The following is a 14,169-nucleotide window of genomic DNA, read 5'->3' as shown; positions in this document are numbered from 1 at the left end:
ACCCCATGATGCAAAGTTTGCATAAATTGCCTGGATCCCCCCGTTTCCCCCAGGTTGGAGTTGCTAATGCCAGGATCTGGACCTTGCCTTTTGCTTTCTGACATCACCAGCTTTCCTTTTCCTTGCCTGCCTCTGATTCTTTAACTCAGGTAATTAGTTAGCAGAGAAAAATGGCCCTGAATCTCCCACTAAGTGGTTCTTACTTTGCTTCCAAGCAGCCCCAGGCCCTCCACCTCCCCAAACTCCTCTGCGCGTGCGGCCCGGGAGCGGCCAGAGGCTCAATGGGGCCCTTCCCCCCATGAGCGGGGCAGAGAAGAGCCTGCCCTCGAGCTACCCAGAGACCCGCCCACCGGGGAAGCGGGGGCATCACGGGACCCCGCCGCGAGAGCGCCCTTCCGCAGGCCAGGCTGTTCTCAGCGCTCCTGCTAGGCGGTTGGGGCGGCGCACGCGGCGGGGAGGGAATGTCAGAGCTCTCCCTGGCGCGCCCCCCCCCCAGGCTCCAGAATTTACCTTCCGGGGCGGCGGGGCTTCAGTTCCGGGGCGCGCTCTGTGTGTCTCCGGCCGGGCTTCCCTCTGTGGAGCGGTCTCAGGGGAGCAGGGGGGCTAGCTGCAGTACCGGGGAGGGACCGGACTCAGGGCATCATGAGCGGTGAGTGCCCGCCCGAGCCCGCGGGGATGGGGGCTCAGCCTGTGTCACAGCCTCCCGGCTGAGTCCCGGCCTCCCTGAGTCTTTGTGGGGCCGCGGTGCTGCCTGCCGGGGGTCGTGGCGCGCCCCGTGCTAGCCGGTGCTAAGGGCCGGTTTAGGCTGTCGGCTCCCGGTGGGAGCAGGCTGACGTGCTGGAGGGGTATCCTAGCCCCTGGGCACTAGGGCGGTGGCCCTTCCTACTCCGGAGCCCTGAATGAGGCGCATCTCCGCTCCAGTCCTCTAGTAACGTGTGAAATCCCAGACCCTGCAGCGCTGAGCCCCTGAGAGAGAGACACACGGACTGTAAACACCTGTAAAGCCGACTGCTTTGCAAAGTGCAGAAAGTAAACAGAGCATAAATAATGTAGTATTCTTACTTGACTTAATACACTGAGGTGTGGTTAGTAACCTGAGCAAAGAAACGTGTTTGCTGATGTGTTTATTTTTTTAAGTGACAGTATGAAACCTCCATCTGCAACCCTTGAAATACACACACCAGTTCTGGACACGTGTTTTTCCTTCTACCCTAAATTAACTGCAGAATATTTAAGGTCAAGTGAGGCAAGATGATGTTCACTGAATCTTAAGATTGTAATGAGAGAGGAAGAATTGTACAGTTTTGCACAGGCCTCAGTTTTTCTTGAACTGGACTTTTATCTCAGAAGTATTGAGAGGGCAATACTATCCTTGCAGGGGTGGGGAGCGAATCAGCATAGAGGCTAATCTCTGAGGTGGAGGGAAGAGTGAGTATTGGTCACAGAAGTTGAAGTACCAGGACTGGTGGTAACTGTTAACAATACTTATCATCAAATGGGATTCTTACATGAATGATATTTTAAATATTATTTCAAAATGCAGATTGACACATTCTTCATTCAAATAGAGAGAGAACTTAGTTATAAAAATTGACTTGAAATAAGGCCTGTCAGAGTTGCTCATAAAACACAAATAGCATGCTGAGGGAAATCATCCCCAATCCTGAGACTGTCCTTTTTTCTGCAGCAGTGAATTGGGAATTAGGTCCTGGGTTCTGTTCTAACTCTGCTGCCAAAATGTTTAACTCATATTGATGAAAGGTGCAATTTTAACATTTAAAGTATTAACTGAGGCAGCTAAACCCCATGTAGATTCATTAATTACATTGGCTATGAAAGAGAAACTATACAACGGATGAAAGTGAAAGCAAATTAGTAACATTTTCTCTCCGTTTATCTGGCATTTGTATTTAGAAAGGATATTTATCAAAATAATTTTGACTTGAAAGGAGATGGAAAAGATGATCATAGACCTGCAGGGAAAGTTATTAGTATTTTGTGAAATGCAGGTGACAGTCAAACTTTCAAAACACAAATCTTTTCTCAGATGTTCAGCTTCATTTCAAGTTTTGCCACTATATACATATATACTTCAAAACTACCCTCTTAACACTATAGGGGCCTGCATCTGCTTTTTAGGTGTGACTCCAGTCCTGTAGTAAGCTCAGCCTGGATGTAGGGCTTATGTTGTTGTTGAGTGGTAAGTCTTTGCACACTTGAGCAATGGAATTTCCTTTTACAGTTAAAAAGAACAGTTGATATCTCTACGAAAAACTTTGAAAGCTCTTTTATTAGCAGCAGTTTTGTCCATAGTTTGTTTATATACTATATTTCTTGTCACTATTTTTATGAATTACCAAATCTTTGTTTTTAAAGCCTTCATCTGTGTTTTTTTTACCAATAGAGAGACATGTATGAAGGCAGGTTGAATTCTCTCTAAATTGAAATGTTTTTCAGTTATCCAGGACAGGATCATGCAGAAAGCAATGTTATTAAGGATAGTAGGCCAAACGTTTGATCTACCTTTATAAACTTGTAAATCTTGCCAAGATCTATGAGTTTAACCAAACAATAAAGTGAAACATAGATATAACTCTTTCTTCTGAAAAAAGTAGGGTTTATGGGAACATAAATTTGAGTGTCACGGAACAGAGCAGCAGGAAAGAGAAAGTATGCATCATATTCACACTTGTCTTTAGGTAGAGAATTAGGCAAACTTAAATGTAATCTATTTCAGCTATGTCTCTTTTTGAGGCTGGGACACTATCATTTATTGTCAGACACTAGCATTATATTTTTAGAGTTTATAATATAATAGAAAAATGATTAAGGACAAAGTTTTAACTGACTTGTTTAATGCATGTGAATTTTTCTCTCCATCTTTTTTGTTTTAAGACTAAGATTTTGCACTGTTCTTTATATTTAGTCTAAAATCTTAGTCTTAAAACTAAAGATGAATAGGACAATTTGCGTGCATTAAACAAGCCAGTTAAAACTTTTGTCCTTAATCATTTTTCTACGATATTACAAACTCTAAAAGTATAAATGTTAGTGTGCGAGAACTAGGAATTGCCTCTGAGCACTTTTTTCAAATTGAAATGGAAATATGGTACAAAAGTTAAAAATTTAATTAGACTGGTAAGTTTATTAGTTTTCTTAATCTATTGCCTTAGTAACATAGACTGAGTATTTTATGGTGTGACTTTTTTGATGTCTTTTTAACAGAATATGGAACTGTACTCATGTATGAAATACTGCTTGATAGATATTTCCTGTACATTTATATCTACTTTATTAATAGTGATGATCTACTCTTACATGCTAGACTATTTTTTTGTGGGTGAGATGACAATCCCAATTAATATAGACACGAACTGTATTCAGTTGTGGGGCCATTATAGCATTTTAGACTTGCCATGTACAGCATTGAATAGCTAAAACTGTCAGAGACCATCACACAAATAACTAACTCACTATATTTGCTAACTGTAATTACCAAACTTTGCATATTGGACTCTGCACACTGTGGAATTTCTTAGGTTATTGTGTGACAGAACCCAGTTTTATTAACAGAATGAGAGATTTATTCAGGTAATTGGATGCTCTTCAATGTGAATGATTCATATCAGGAGACATAGCCTAATTTTAGATGTGGAGGTGGTTTAACAAAGGGGGCTTTGGCTAAACAAGATTCTGGTGTGTGTGTGTGTGTGTGTGTGTTTATATATTTGGACTGCTCAAATGCCAACTCTAAAAATAAATTATATACACCGGACCCCCGCTAGAACGCAGGATTTTGGATCCATGCGCGGTCCCGCGTTACCATGGATTCCAGTGAAGGTAATTAAATTTGGGATCCATGTGTGGTCCCGCACTATAACTGAATTTGCACTATAAAGATGCACATTCTGGCAAGGGTCTGCTGTATCTGTGTGTGTGTGCGTGTGTGTGTGTGTGTGCGCGCTCGCGCATATACTATATAATAGGGTTGGCATTTGAGCGGTCCAAAAATAACAGGTAAAATATTTTAAAGCACTAATTTATTAGAATAGTAACACTAAAGTATAAGATGTTATGGTCTGTCCTAGGCTTAGCCTTAGATATTTATGCCTAATTACAAAAAACAAGTTTCAATTCAGAAGAATATGAAATACAATGAAGTGAATCTTTAAAAAAATGAAAGAAATAATTACTCTTATTACCGTTTTTAGCAATGGGTTAGCTTTTAAATGTGAACGTTATTCAAGACTGAACAGTTACAATGAAAAAGTAAAATAAAACTAAACAGAAATAAAACACATAGCAACTTTTTAAAGGTACTTATGCTTGATAGGCCAATTCTTCCATCATCTTAATGGCTTGTGCATATTTTCCCTTTGTTGGGGGAGGAGACGTAATGGCTGAATGCTCCTCTTTCTCCCCCACTCTTTTCTGAGTTAATTTCTGTACATTTGTCTAGTCAGTTTAGATTTAAGCTCTTTGAGGCAGGGATCATGTCTTTTAACTTGTTTAATGTGTTTTGTAAACTACCATGTACACAGGTATACAAATAAAGATACAGATATATTCAAATATATTGTTTGTTCTAGAGATTCCAATCAATCAAGATGCTCATCTTTCAGATAGGTCACTTTTTTCCAAACAGTTGGTCTTAGCATATGTTAAAGTGAGTGATCAGTACATTTAAGTATGCTTGCTAACAGATGGCACCATGATGTAGCCTACCTTTTTGATTGTCATCTACATCAGGGCATTCTTGGTGGAATATCTGACAGTATTTAACCCTTGTCAAATAATAGCTAGTCAGTTGTCTGACTTGGCAAACCTAATTTTTTTTACCATTACAAGACACTTTAGGTGAAATGATACAACAGATTTACTATGCTTCTAATGTAAACTTAGCTTTAATGCCAACACAGTCTTTAACTTGTCACTTATTCAAGATGATTTTATCTTCTTGGGTAGTGCAGTGAAGAAATGTATCTGCCTTTAACTTTTTGAAACTGACTCAAATCCTGGCTTGGGTTACAAGAAAACGGGAATCTGAAGAGTCACATTAAGCTCTATTTGTGCACCACAGCCTTCACTGTGATTGTCTTTGCGTAAGAGAGGATGAGGACTAAAATACTATCAGTATGGTCTGACAAGAATTAGGTGTGTGACAGAGTTAGGTACTAAAGCTTTCTGTAGTATGGCTAATTCAAGGCAGCGCTATTGAGCACTAAATTCAAATACAATTTTTAAAAGCTGATCTTTGTTCGTATTTGAATTTAATCTTAGTTGCTGCATATGTAGTGGTTGGGTGTATTAGGATCAATTAAAGGGACACAGTTTAAAAATTGTGCTTCTGTCTGTGTTATTTTAACTATAGTTGCTACAAATAGTTCTTAAGATCACTGTAACTTAGAAGGATTAGATTAAAACTTTTTTTCCCCACTTGCCTAATCAGTCAGTTTCTACTTGTGTGTGTTTGGATCTTTCTCATACAATACAGAGAGGAAAAACATTTTAAAAATAGAAAAGTGTGTCGGTAAAACCACCAAAAATGTGAGGTGACTCAGAGGCAGGTGCAGTACCTGAAACTAATTTTAGCTCATTTTTTGAAACTGATTACTTTTAAATGGAAGGAGTCTCTTCATGCGTTTCTTAGCTTTTGCTTCTTCAAACTCATATTTTCATTGTCATTTTTAGACTTCTGCATGGACTTCCTTTTTTTTACATAGTAATCTAAATATAACTTTTCATCCTGTCAGCGTGACATATTTAATGTACCCCCTTCCCGCCCCCAGTAATATATATGGTGCTGCAAATTTACTGCTATTTGAATTTGCATGGGAGTAGTTCAGCCACCCAGCATTAGGACTGGGCATCACAATAACTTTAGCTGTGTGTAAATTGTGAAATGGAATGCAGTAGATCCCTCTTAATTGGTACCCCCTTGTGACTGGGTACCTGAATGGGCCACACTGAGGATGCAAACTGCAAAGAATAGGGCAGACAATCCCCCAGACTGGTGGTTTATTCTTGATTAGATTCACCATAACAAAACAACTTCTGTAATACCACACTGGTTACCAAGAAGCCAAATACAGTCCCCTTTAAGTATTCCAGCTCTTGACCTCTATCTAGATAGCCAAGTGTAATATAATGGTTACTGAAAACCAGATTTACCATATTTTAGGTCCACCAGTCCCAAGGGACCGGACATTGATCCCAAGGTCAACATGAGTTTTAGATCTTACTCAATAATCATGCAGATGCCAAACCTTTAGTAACTAAAACTAAAGGTTTTAATGACAAAAGGAAAAAGAAGGAAGAGAGTTGTTGTAGTGTTTAAGAGATCAGTATACATACAGATATGTGAAAAGTCCTGAGGTCAGTTTTGTAGCAGAGACTGTGAGGCTGGTGATTTGTAGAAAGTCTTTATGGAATCAATTTTAAAAAGTTATAGTCCAATAGTTAGTCCAGGTGTAGCATCTGTTCAGATTCTTCCATTAGAATTCCAGGGTAAATCCAGAGTAAACCTGGAGACCTCAGTCTTGTGACTTAAATCTTGCTTGTCAGAATTTAAGCAGACCTGAGCTAAAAAGGATCAGGTCCGGGGCTTTTTCTTTAGAGTCTTCTGGCAAGTTGATAAGCCTCTTGATAACAATTGCCACAGCAAGACCTTTCCTGAATGAAGAATAGGCAGTGTATATTGTTGCTTTGAAGCTGATCTTCTATTTCCTATATACACACAGGAAAACTGGCTGCATTCATTCATATAGGCAGTGATCCCCAACCTTTTTGTGCCATTAGCACATTTGTGTTTTCAGAAGAGTGTGGCGGGCACCAACAATTACTCACATATAGGGCCGGCTCCAGGCTCCAGTGGAGCAAGCACATGCCTGGGGCAGCACATGCTGCAGGGCGGCATTCCGTCCATTCTGCAGAGTCAGAGCGTTTTGGTTTTTGTTTTTGTTTTTTGGCGTGTTTTTGGTGCCAGTTCTGAGCAGTGCAGAGAGAAGCTGGGAGGACAGAGAACACTGGCGCCTGCAGCCTGCAGCCTTGGAGTACTCTGTTCCCAGCAGGCACGGGGCCCCGGCTTCTCTCCCCTGCTGGGCACTAGGCCGGCCCCTTGTCTACCAGGAACCAAGAACATTGGCCCCTGCAGTCTGCAGCCCCGGAGAGCCAGAGAGAAGCCGCAGCCCTGCACCTGCCAGGGACAGAGAACACCGGTGCCCACAGCCTGCAGCCCTGGAGTTCTCTGTCCCCGGCAGGGTTGGGCCTGCAGCTTCTCTCCCCTGCTGGGCTCTAGGCAGGCACACATAAATGCCCCAGTGGGCGCCATGGCGCCCACGGGCACCACTTTGGGGACCACTGATATAAGGCAATTAGCCTTTCTAACTATCAAGGCCATTCATAATAGTATAGATAATTAGGGTGCTACACAATAATACCTCAGAACTAACTGATGCCTCCTAGGAATCTTTGAAAAATATTCTGGACCTGTTTATGTCCTCAGATGCAGGTGAAACTCCATTAGAAGGGAGTAGTAATTATGCATGCGTATCTTGTATGCATGTTGTTTTCAAGGTCAGATATTCATTCCTGTTGTTGACTCCTCACTTGAAGTCTTAATCCACCTCTCATCACACTGTTCTCCACAGCAGCCAACCGTGATGCTGTGAATGGAGAATTAGGACTTCAAGTGAGATAATCAGGGACTGATATACTAAAAACAACAAAGATACTGTTATGCAAATATCCCTAGTATCCTTTTTTAAAATGAAATAAAATTTAATATAGGTAAAATTGGCTTTCAGTAGTGTTTTTTTAAGATTTACCAAGGGGTATCTTTAGCACTTTAAAGCAGGGATCTTAAACTCCTGGCCTGCGGGCCATCTGCAGCCCGTGAGCCTCCCCAATGTGGCCCGTGGGGCTCCAGCAGTTTTGGGGCTGGATCTCTCCCTTGGCCCCACCAGCTGCCCTTGGGCGCTCCCCCCACAGGGGCCCCGGCAGTGCAGTGCAGCTGCCTGCTCGCTCCAGTGGCTGCTGGCCCCTCCCTGTGTCCCTGAGGTGGGGCGGGACAGGGCTGTGCCTTCACCCCGAGTGCCCCTGTGGCCACTGGAAAGCTGCAGGGATGGTGCCTGGGGACAGCAGTGCGCAGAGGCCCCCTGGCCCGCCCTGCCTTGGAGCCCCAGGTAAGCGCTGCACTCCCTGACCCCCTCCCATAGCCTGCACCTCTTCCCCTTCTCACACACCTCCTCCTGCCCCCAAACTTACTCCCTAAGCCTGCACCCTGTCCCCACACCTCTCCAGCCCCCAAACTCCCTCCCAGAGCTTGCATCCCGTCCCGCTTCCCACACACCCTCTTCTGCCCCCAAACTCCCTCCCAGAGTCTGTACCCCCTCCCTACATCCTCTGAGCCCCCAAACTCCCTCCCAGAGCCTGCACATCTCCACCTTCCCACACACCCCCTCTCACCCCCAAATTCTCTCCCAGAGCCTGCACCCCTCCCCACCCCTCCAGCTCCCAAACTCCATCCCAGACCCTGCACGCCAGACCTCCTCCCCCACCCAAACTCCCTCCCAGAGCCCAACCTCTCACCCCTTCTGCACTCAAACTCCTTCCCAAAGCCTGCACCCCAGACCACCTCCCCCACCCAAACTCCCTCCCAGAGCCTTAGGCAGGTGGGAGGTGGAGTTTTTTGGGGGAGGGTTCTGTGTGGCATGAGTGACATTGGCCCGCTGGGTGGATTTGAGGACTGGCACTGGTCCTAAGGTAAATTTGAGTTTGAGACCTCTGCTTTAAAGGATCATAACAGTTAACCGAGGCTTGTAATACTATTTTGTGTTTATGTATATCGGGGATCGGCAACCTTTGGCACGCAGCCCGCCAGGCCAGGCTAGTTTGTTTACCTGCCGTGTCTGCAGGTTCGGCCCATCGTGGCTCCCACTGGCCACGATTTGCTGTCCCAAGCCAACGGGGGCTGTGGGAAGCTGTAGCCAGCACATCCCTCAGTCCACGCTGCTTCCTGCCGCCTCCATTGGACTGGAGCTGTGAACCGCGGCCAGTGGGAGCCGTGATCGGCTGAACCTGCGGACGTGGCAGGTAAACAAACCTGCCCGGCCTGCCAGGGTGCTTACCCTGGTGAGCCATGTGCCAAAGGTTGCCGATCCCTAATATATTACATTTAATATGTTGTTTTAAAGAGAATCAGGGTAAAATATATAGTTCTAAAAATATTACTAGCTACTAATCTTATAAAAGATGAAAAATGTTTATTTTTTTTGCACTTTAGTCTGCTTGGATAATGAAACTAGACTGACTAGTCTTACTTTGTGAATCTTTTGTACTGTGTGTTGCTGATGTTACTAAAGACTTACATTTTAAAAATTATTGGGGGATTTTTTTTAATGTAGCTTTTTGTAAACCCCTTTTTCATACAAAATATACATGTCAAACACAACAGTATCATAGTTTTTCTGACAAATGTGAAATGGGAATTTTTTTTAAGTTGTACTTATCAAACTGCTGAAAACGATCCATAGTTTTATAACATTGCTCTTGCCGAAATCATCCAAACTCCTCATCTAAACTACTCAAGAAAATTATTAGGAACAGCCATGTGCAGCCATGGTTGATTAGTACAGGTTCAAGTGTAGTGTGGACTGAGCTTTAATTTCACATCCATAGAGGGTTGTATGCTGATTTGCTGGTATCACACCATTCAGTTTTTTAGTAGCGTCTGCACTACAGAGAGAAGCTTAATCTGGTATGTTCTACATATTTATGAATTTATGTTTTGCCCATCAATTTGGTATGTAGATGATCAAAGTTTTTACGTTAATAGCTATAATGATGGCAGAGTGGTATGGATTTGAAAATTAACACATGCATTGTACCCTGAAGACAACCTTCCTCCACATAACTAATGTTATAAAACTTGTTTCCATTTGAATGAAAGCTGCTCACCTTGTGAAATTCCTACAAACTCTCATTCTGAAATAGCCTGAGACTGCTGACTTTAAGATAAGCATCTCGTTGTATTTTCCCACTTACCTGGAAAGAAATGGGAGTGTTGAAGGAGTCAGTCTGAGGCAACATGGGGCATGCATGTGTTTAAGTGGTGGTTTTGTTTATGGCTGGATTTTACTAAGGCCATGGCTACACTTACAGTTCTGCAGTGCTGGTAGTTACAGCTGTGTTCGTACAGCTGTGTAGGGCCAGCGCTGCAGTGTGGCCACACTGACAGCTACCAGCGCTGCAGTGTGGCCACATTTGCAGCACTTGCAGCGCTGTTGGGAGTGGTGCATTGTGGGCAGCTATCCCAGCATTCAAGTGGCTGCAACGTGCTTTTCAAAAGAGGGGGATGGGGTGGAGTGTGATAGGGAGCGTGGGGGAGACAGAGAGAGTGGATTTTTGGAGCTGACACTGTTCTCAGCTCCCTGCCTTGCAAGCTCTAAGGACTGGAAGATACACAACACCTACCTTCAATCATTTTAAAAGTTTTGACCTTTCCCCCACCTGTCTCTTATTCACTAAATGCTAATTATGCACTCCTAAATAGCCGTCAGACCACATAAACAGTTGCTCAACATTACCCCTCCCCCCTCTCTCCTCAAGCAAACAGCTTTGAACATTCCAAAGCAATTCTCCTGCCTTCGCTGGCTTGCTCGCTGGAGCAAAGAGCAGCTGTGTTTGTTTTTTTAGCAAGTAGCTATGGGGAGATGGGAGTTCAGCCATTCTTCTGGTTTGTTGTGGACAGGAATTCTGGGATACCTCCTTATACCCTGGAGGCCAATAAAAGCGCTGGTGGTGTCCACACTTGCTGACCAGCACTGCATCACCAGCGCTGGAATCGCTACACCCGAGGCAGACCAGGTGTACAGCCAGCGCTGCAACCAGGGAGTTGCAGCACTGGCTGTGCTTTGCAAGTGTGGCCACATCCTGAGTTTCAGCACTGTAACCCCCTCACCAGCGCTGCAACTCTCCAGTGTAGCCAAGCCCTAAGAGTGTACTCTCACTAGCATGTTTTACTTGTACAGTTTTATAAGTGATTTTGATTAGTTGTGGTACACTTAGACCTACAGATTACTTACTCCCTAAAAATATAAATAAAACCATAGTGCAATATGACTTAATTCAGCAAAGTTGGAACCTCTGGTAAAAATTCTCGGGACTGGAATAATAATGATTATGCAGGTCACGGCTGATGTGCATTGGCATAACTGTCTGATGAAGCTTGCACAGTGTTCTAAGTTAGCTGTACTAAATTTGACTCTAGATAGAGCTACTAGTGTCCCATTCATGTGCACAGAGTTCTTAAACAAAAAAAAAAATCTCGTAATGATTGCACAACTTGATTCAGAGTTCAAAATCTAAAGTTAACCCTCTGTAAATTAATAATAGAAAATAGCAGTTGTTTCCATATGAAGCACCACTAAGTTCTTATGTAATTAGATAATAGTAATTTAGGTAATAAAATATACTTGTTTTCTTTAACTGTGGATTCACATCTCGTACAGGCATCCTGTGTTTTCTTGAGTCCAACTCTTGTCTGGGTTTTAGAAATTCCTTTGCAGGAGAGGAGCAGCTTCCAGAGAATGAATTGTGGTCAGTTCTAATCTTTTCTCCTGCTTGGGTAAATTGGAGATGCTTTGTGCAGGAATAGTACACATATGAGATGGGTGCTCCAGGGTGACGGATTGCAAGAAGAAGAGAGAAATGTTTCCCACCCTTATACCTTCTCCAGTTCTTCAATGTTGTTTGGGTGGTAGGTTTTGCTAGGTGATGAGGGATGAGGGAAATGTCAGAGTTTTATATGAAGCTGAATGTTCTATGGGAGGAGGCGGAGGAGGAAGAAAAACAAGAAGAAGAAAAGTGGGCACAAAATGGTCTAACTTAAGGCCTAGAGTGATAAGGTGGTGAGGTAATATCTTTTGGACCAACTTCTGTTGGTCAGAGAGATGAGCTTTTGAGCTTACATAGAACCCTTTTTCAGGTCTGTGTAAGCTTAAAAGCTGCTTTCTCTCCTCAACAGAAGTTAGTCCAATAAAAGATATTACTTCGCTCACCTTGTCTCTCTAATATTCTGGAACCAAGTACAGCTACAACAACAATGCATATAACTCAGTGACTTAGCCTAATTCAACAGCAAGCTTTATGTGCAGCCAGACATGTTTATAAAAGGTGTTCATCCAAGCAAGGTGTGAAAGCTGACACTGCATATTGAAATGATTTAGATTAAAAAGTTAAATGTTGTGGCCTGTGCATTAATGTGTATGTGTAGTGGCTTGCTTACTGCCGGTAATTAACTTTATCTGATTGGCATTTAACACAGAGACTATGTTAATACTGTTCTGAATATTTTAAGAACTCTAGGGTAATTTTTGTTGATTCCACAAAAAGAATAATTTATTAAAATCAGATGCATTGTTTCTGCATATTAAATAAAGGGTATCTAAAAAACAAAACAAAGGTCTGATCCTGCATCCTCTTACTCGTAGAAGTACTTCCTTAATCTCCGTGGGATGACTAGTACATGTGAGGAAAGTTTTCCAGAATTGGGACTAATATAGTTTTGTTAAAATAATAGAGCTGTGTTGAATTTTAGGATCACAGAACAATGACACCAAAAGACAGTTTCTTCTAGAGCGGCTACTGGATGCAGTGAAACAGGTAAGAAATCAAAACAATACATGCAAGTTTGCCCCAATTCTAAAAATCTTTCTGCAGTGTATAAATGCTGAGTTGACGTTCCTGTCAAGAGCTGCTATTATTCTTCCCTCCCCTCTTCAGTAGATGGAGGGGGAAGCTTGCTCTTCTTAAGAAGTTCTCTCAGGCCTTGACTTCACTAGGGAAAAAGGCGTGTTACCTAATGTATTAAAATCCCAGAACAGACAAGGCAAGTTATAGTTGTAATACATGTTTACTAGTTGAGGTAAACCCTAGCAGAGAGCCTGGGGTTCACCGTGACCATTTAAGGTGCTGTTAAAACTACAATTTACCTTGTCTACACTAGGATTTTAATGTCATTTTATCTACAGAGTTAAAAAATGCACTCTCCTGGCCTCATATACACATGGCATTTTGTTCACTCGAAAGTTATAAACCCAGAACTTGATAGATTTTTAAGGCTAGAAAGGACCATTAGGATCAACTTATATAGGAGGGTCGTGGGTAGAATGTGAAGGGAAGTTTGGTGTTCTGTATGGGGTTCTGCTTCTGTGATCTATGTCTGTGCATAGTAGTCCAGTGGAGAATTCTGCCCTAATTCTGTAACTGAATGTCAAAACTCTTGAGACCATGTTACAAGGAAATGCGCACACAAATAAGATAAATAATTAATAGCTTAACTCAGAAATTTTTTGAGCAATCTCTGACAACTTTAAAAAATGTGTGGAAGTTTTCGGAAGTTTGGAATAAAAAAGTTCTAAGTTTGTTACATTAATAAAATGATCTAGGAAAATGCAATGCTTTTGATATCTGGGTTGCCAAATATAACAGATTTTCAGTTAGCAGCTAAAAGACAGAAAGGTTTGATAATGCACTGTGTGCTGGTAGTGGAGATAGTGGTAACAGTTTACATTAGTAACTTATTTACTTTGAATTCAGATACATGTTTATTTTTTTTTTGCTATTTTCAAATGTTGCTTGCCTCTCTTATCCCATAAGGTTAAATAGAGACAATGCAGGTATGATGCACTTCTTTTCTTTCCCGTCCCAAGTGCAAAATTATTATTATTTGTGAGGTTTGGTGCAATCCTGGATACAGTACAGGGTATAGTGTTTGCTTCTGTGACTACTTATTGAAGTATATACTGCTCCTAGAAGCAATAAGTGTGTGCAGATTTAAGCCTGAATTAGTAATTGGATTTAGAAATGGAGAACATCACCGTCTTGATGAAAGCAGTTTTGGATTCTTGACCCTCCAGACAAGTTAACAGAGAAGTTACTTGACTTATTAAAAGTATTTAAAAAATAACTTTTAAAGTCTTTATTTTCAGAATGTTTCTTTGCTGAAAAACAGAACTTTATATTTAATTTCCCCAACTTTTAATTGGTGTCCTTATAACTAAAAGGAAGCTGTACAAGGACAACTATATGTGGCAATATAAATCAATGATATGTATGATAGATATTGGCTGGTCTGTTATAATACTTCAGAAGCAGCAGTAATTTAGT

At 42.1% G+C, this 14,169-nt stretch overlaps 1 protein-coding gene across 1 annotated transcript in view; it reads left to right on the top strand.

The window, feature by feature from the left end:
* Window positions 1-535: 535 nt before the first annotated feature.
* SNX29 (sorting nexin 29) overlaps window positions 536-14,169 on the top strand; it is a 472,917-nt gene continuing 459,283 nt past the window's right edge. Inside the window, exons 1-2 of the mRNA XM_030578064.1 lie at window positions 536-649; window positions 12,599-12,663. Of these exons, the coding sequence (XP_030433924.1) occupies window positions 643-649; window positions 12,599-12,663 (72 nt within the window). The 5' untranslated portion in view covers window positions 536-642. The remainder of the gene's footprint in view (window positions 650-12,598; window positions 12,664-14,169) is intronic.

This window comes from Gopherus evgoodei, chromosome 10, assembly GCF_007399415.2.
Source record: "Gopherus evgoodei ecotype Sinaloan lineage chromosome 10, rGopEvg1_v1.p, whole genome shotgun sequence".
In the NCBI taxonomy this organism is placed as follows: domain Eukaryota; kingdom Metazoa; phylum Chordata; order Testudines; family Testudinidae; genus Gopherus; species Gopherus evgoodei.
This window is presented reverse-complemented; position numbering and strand designations above follow the sequence as displayed.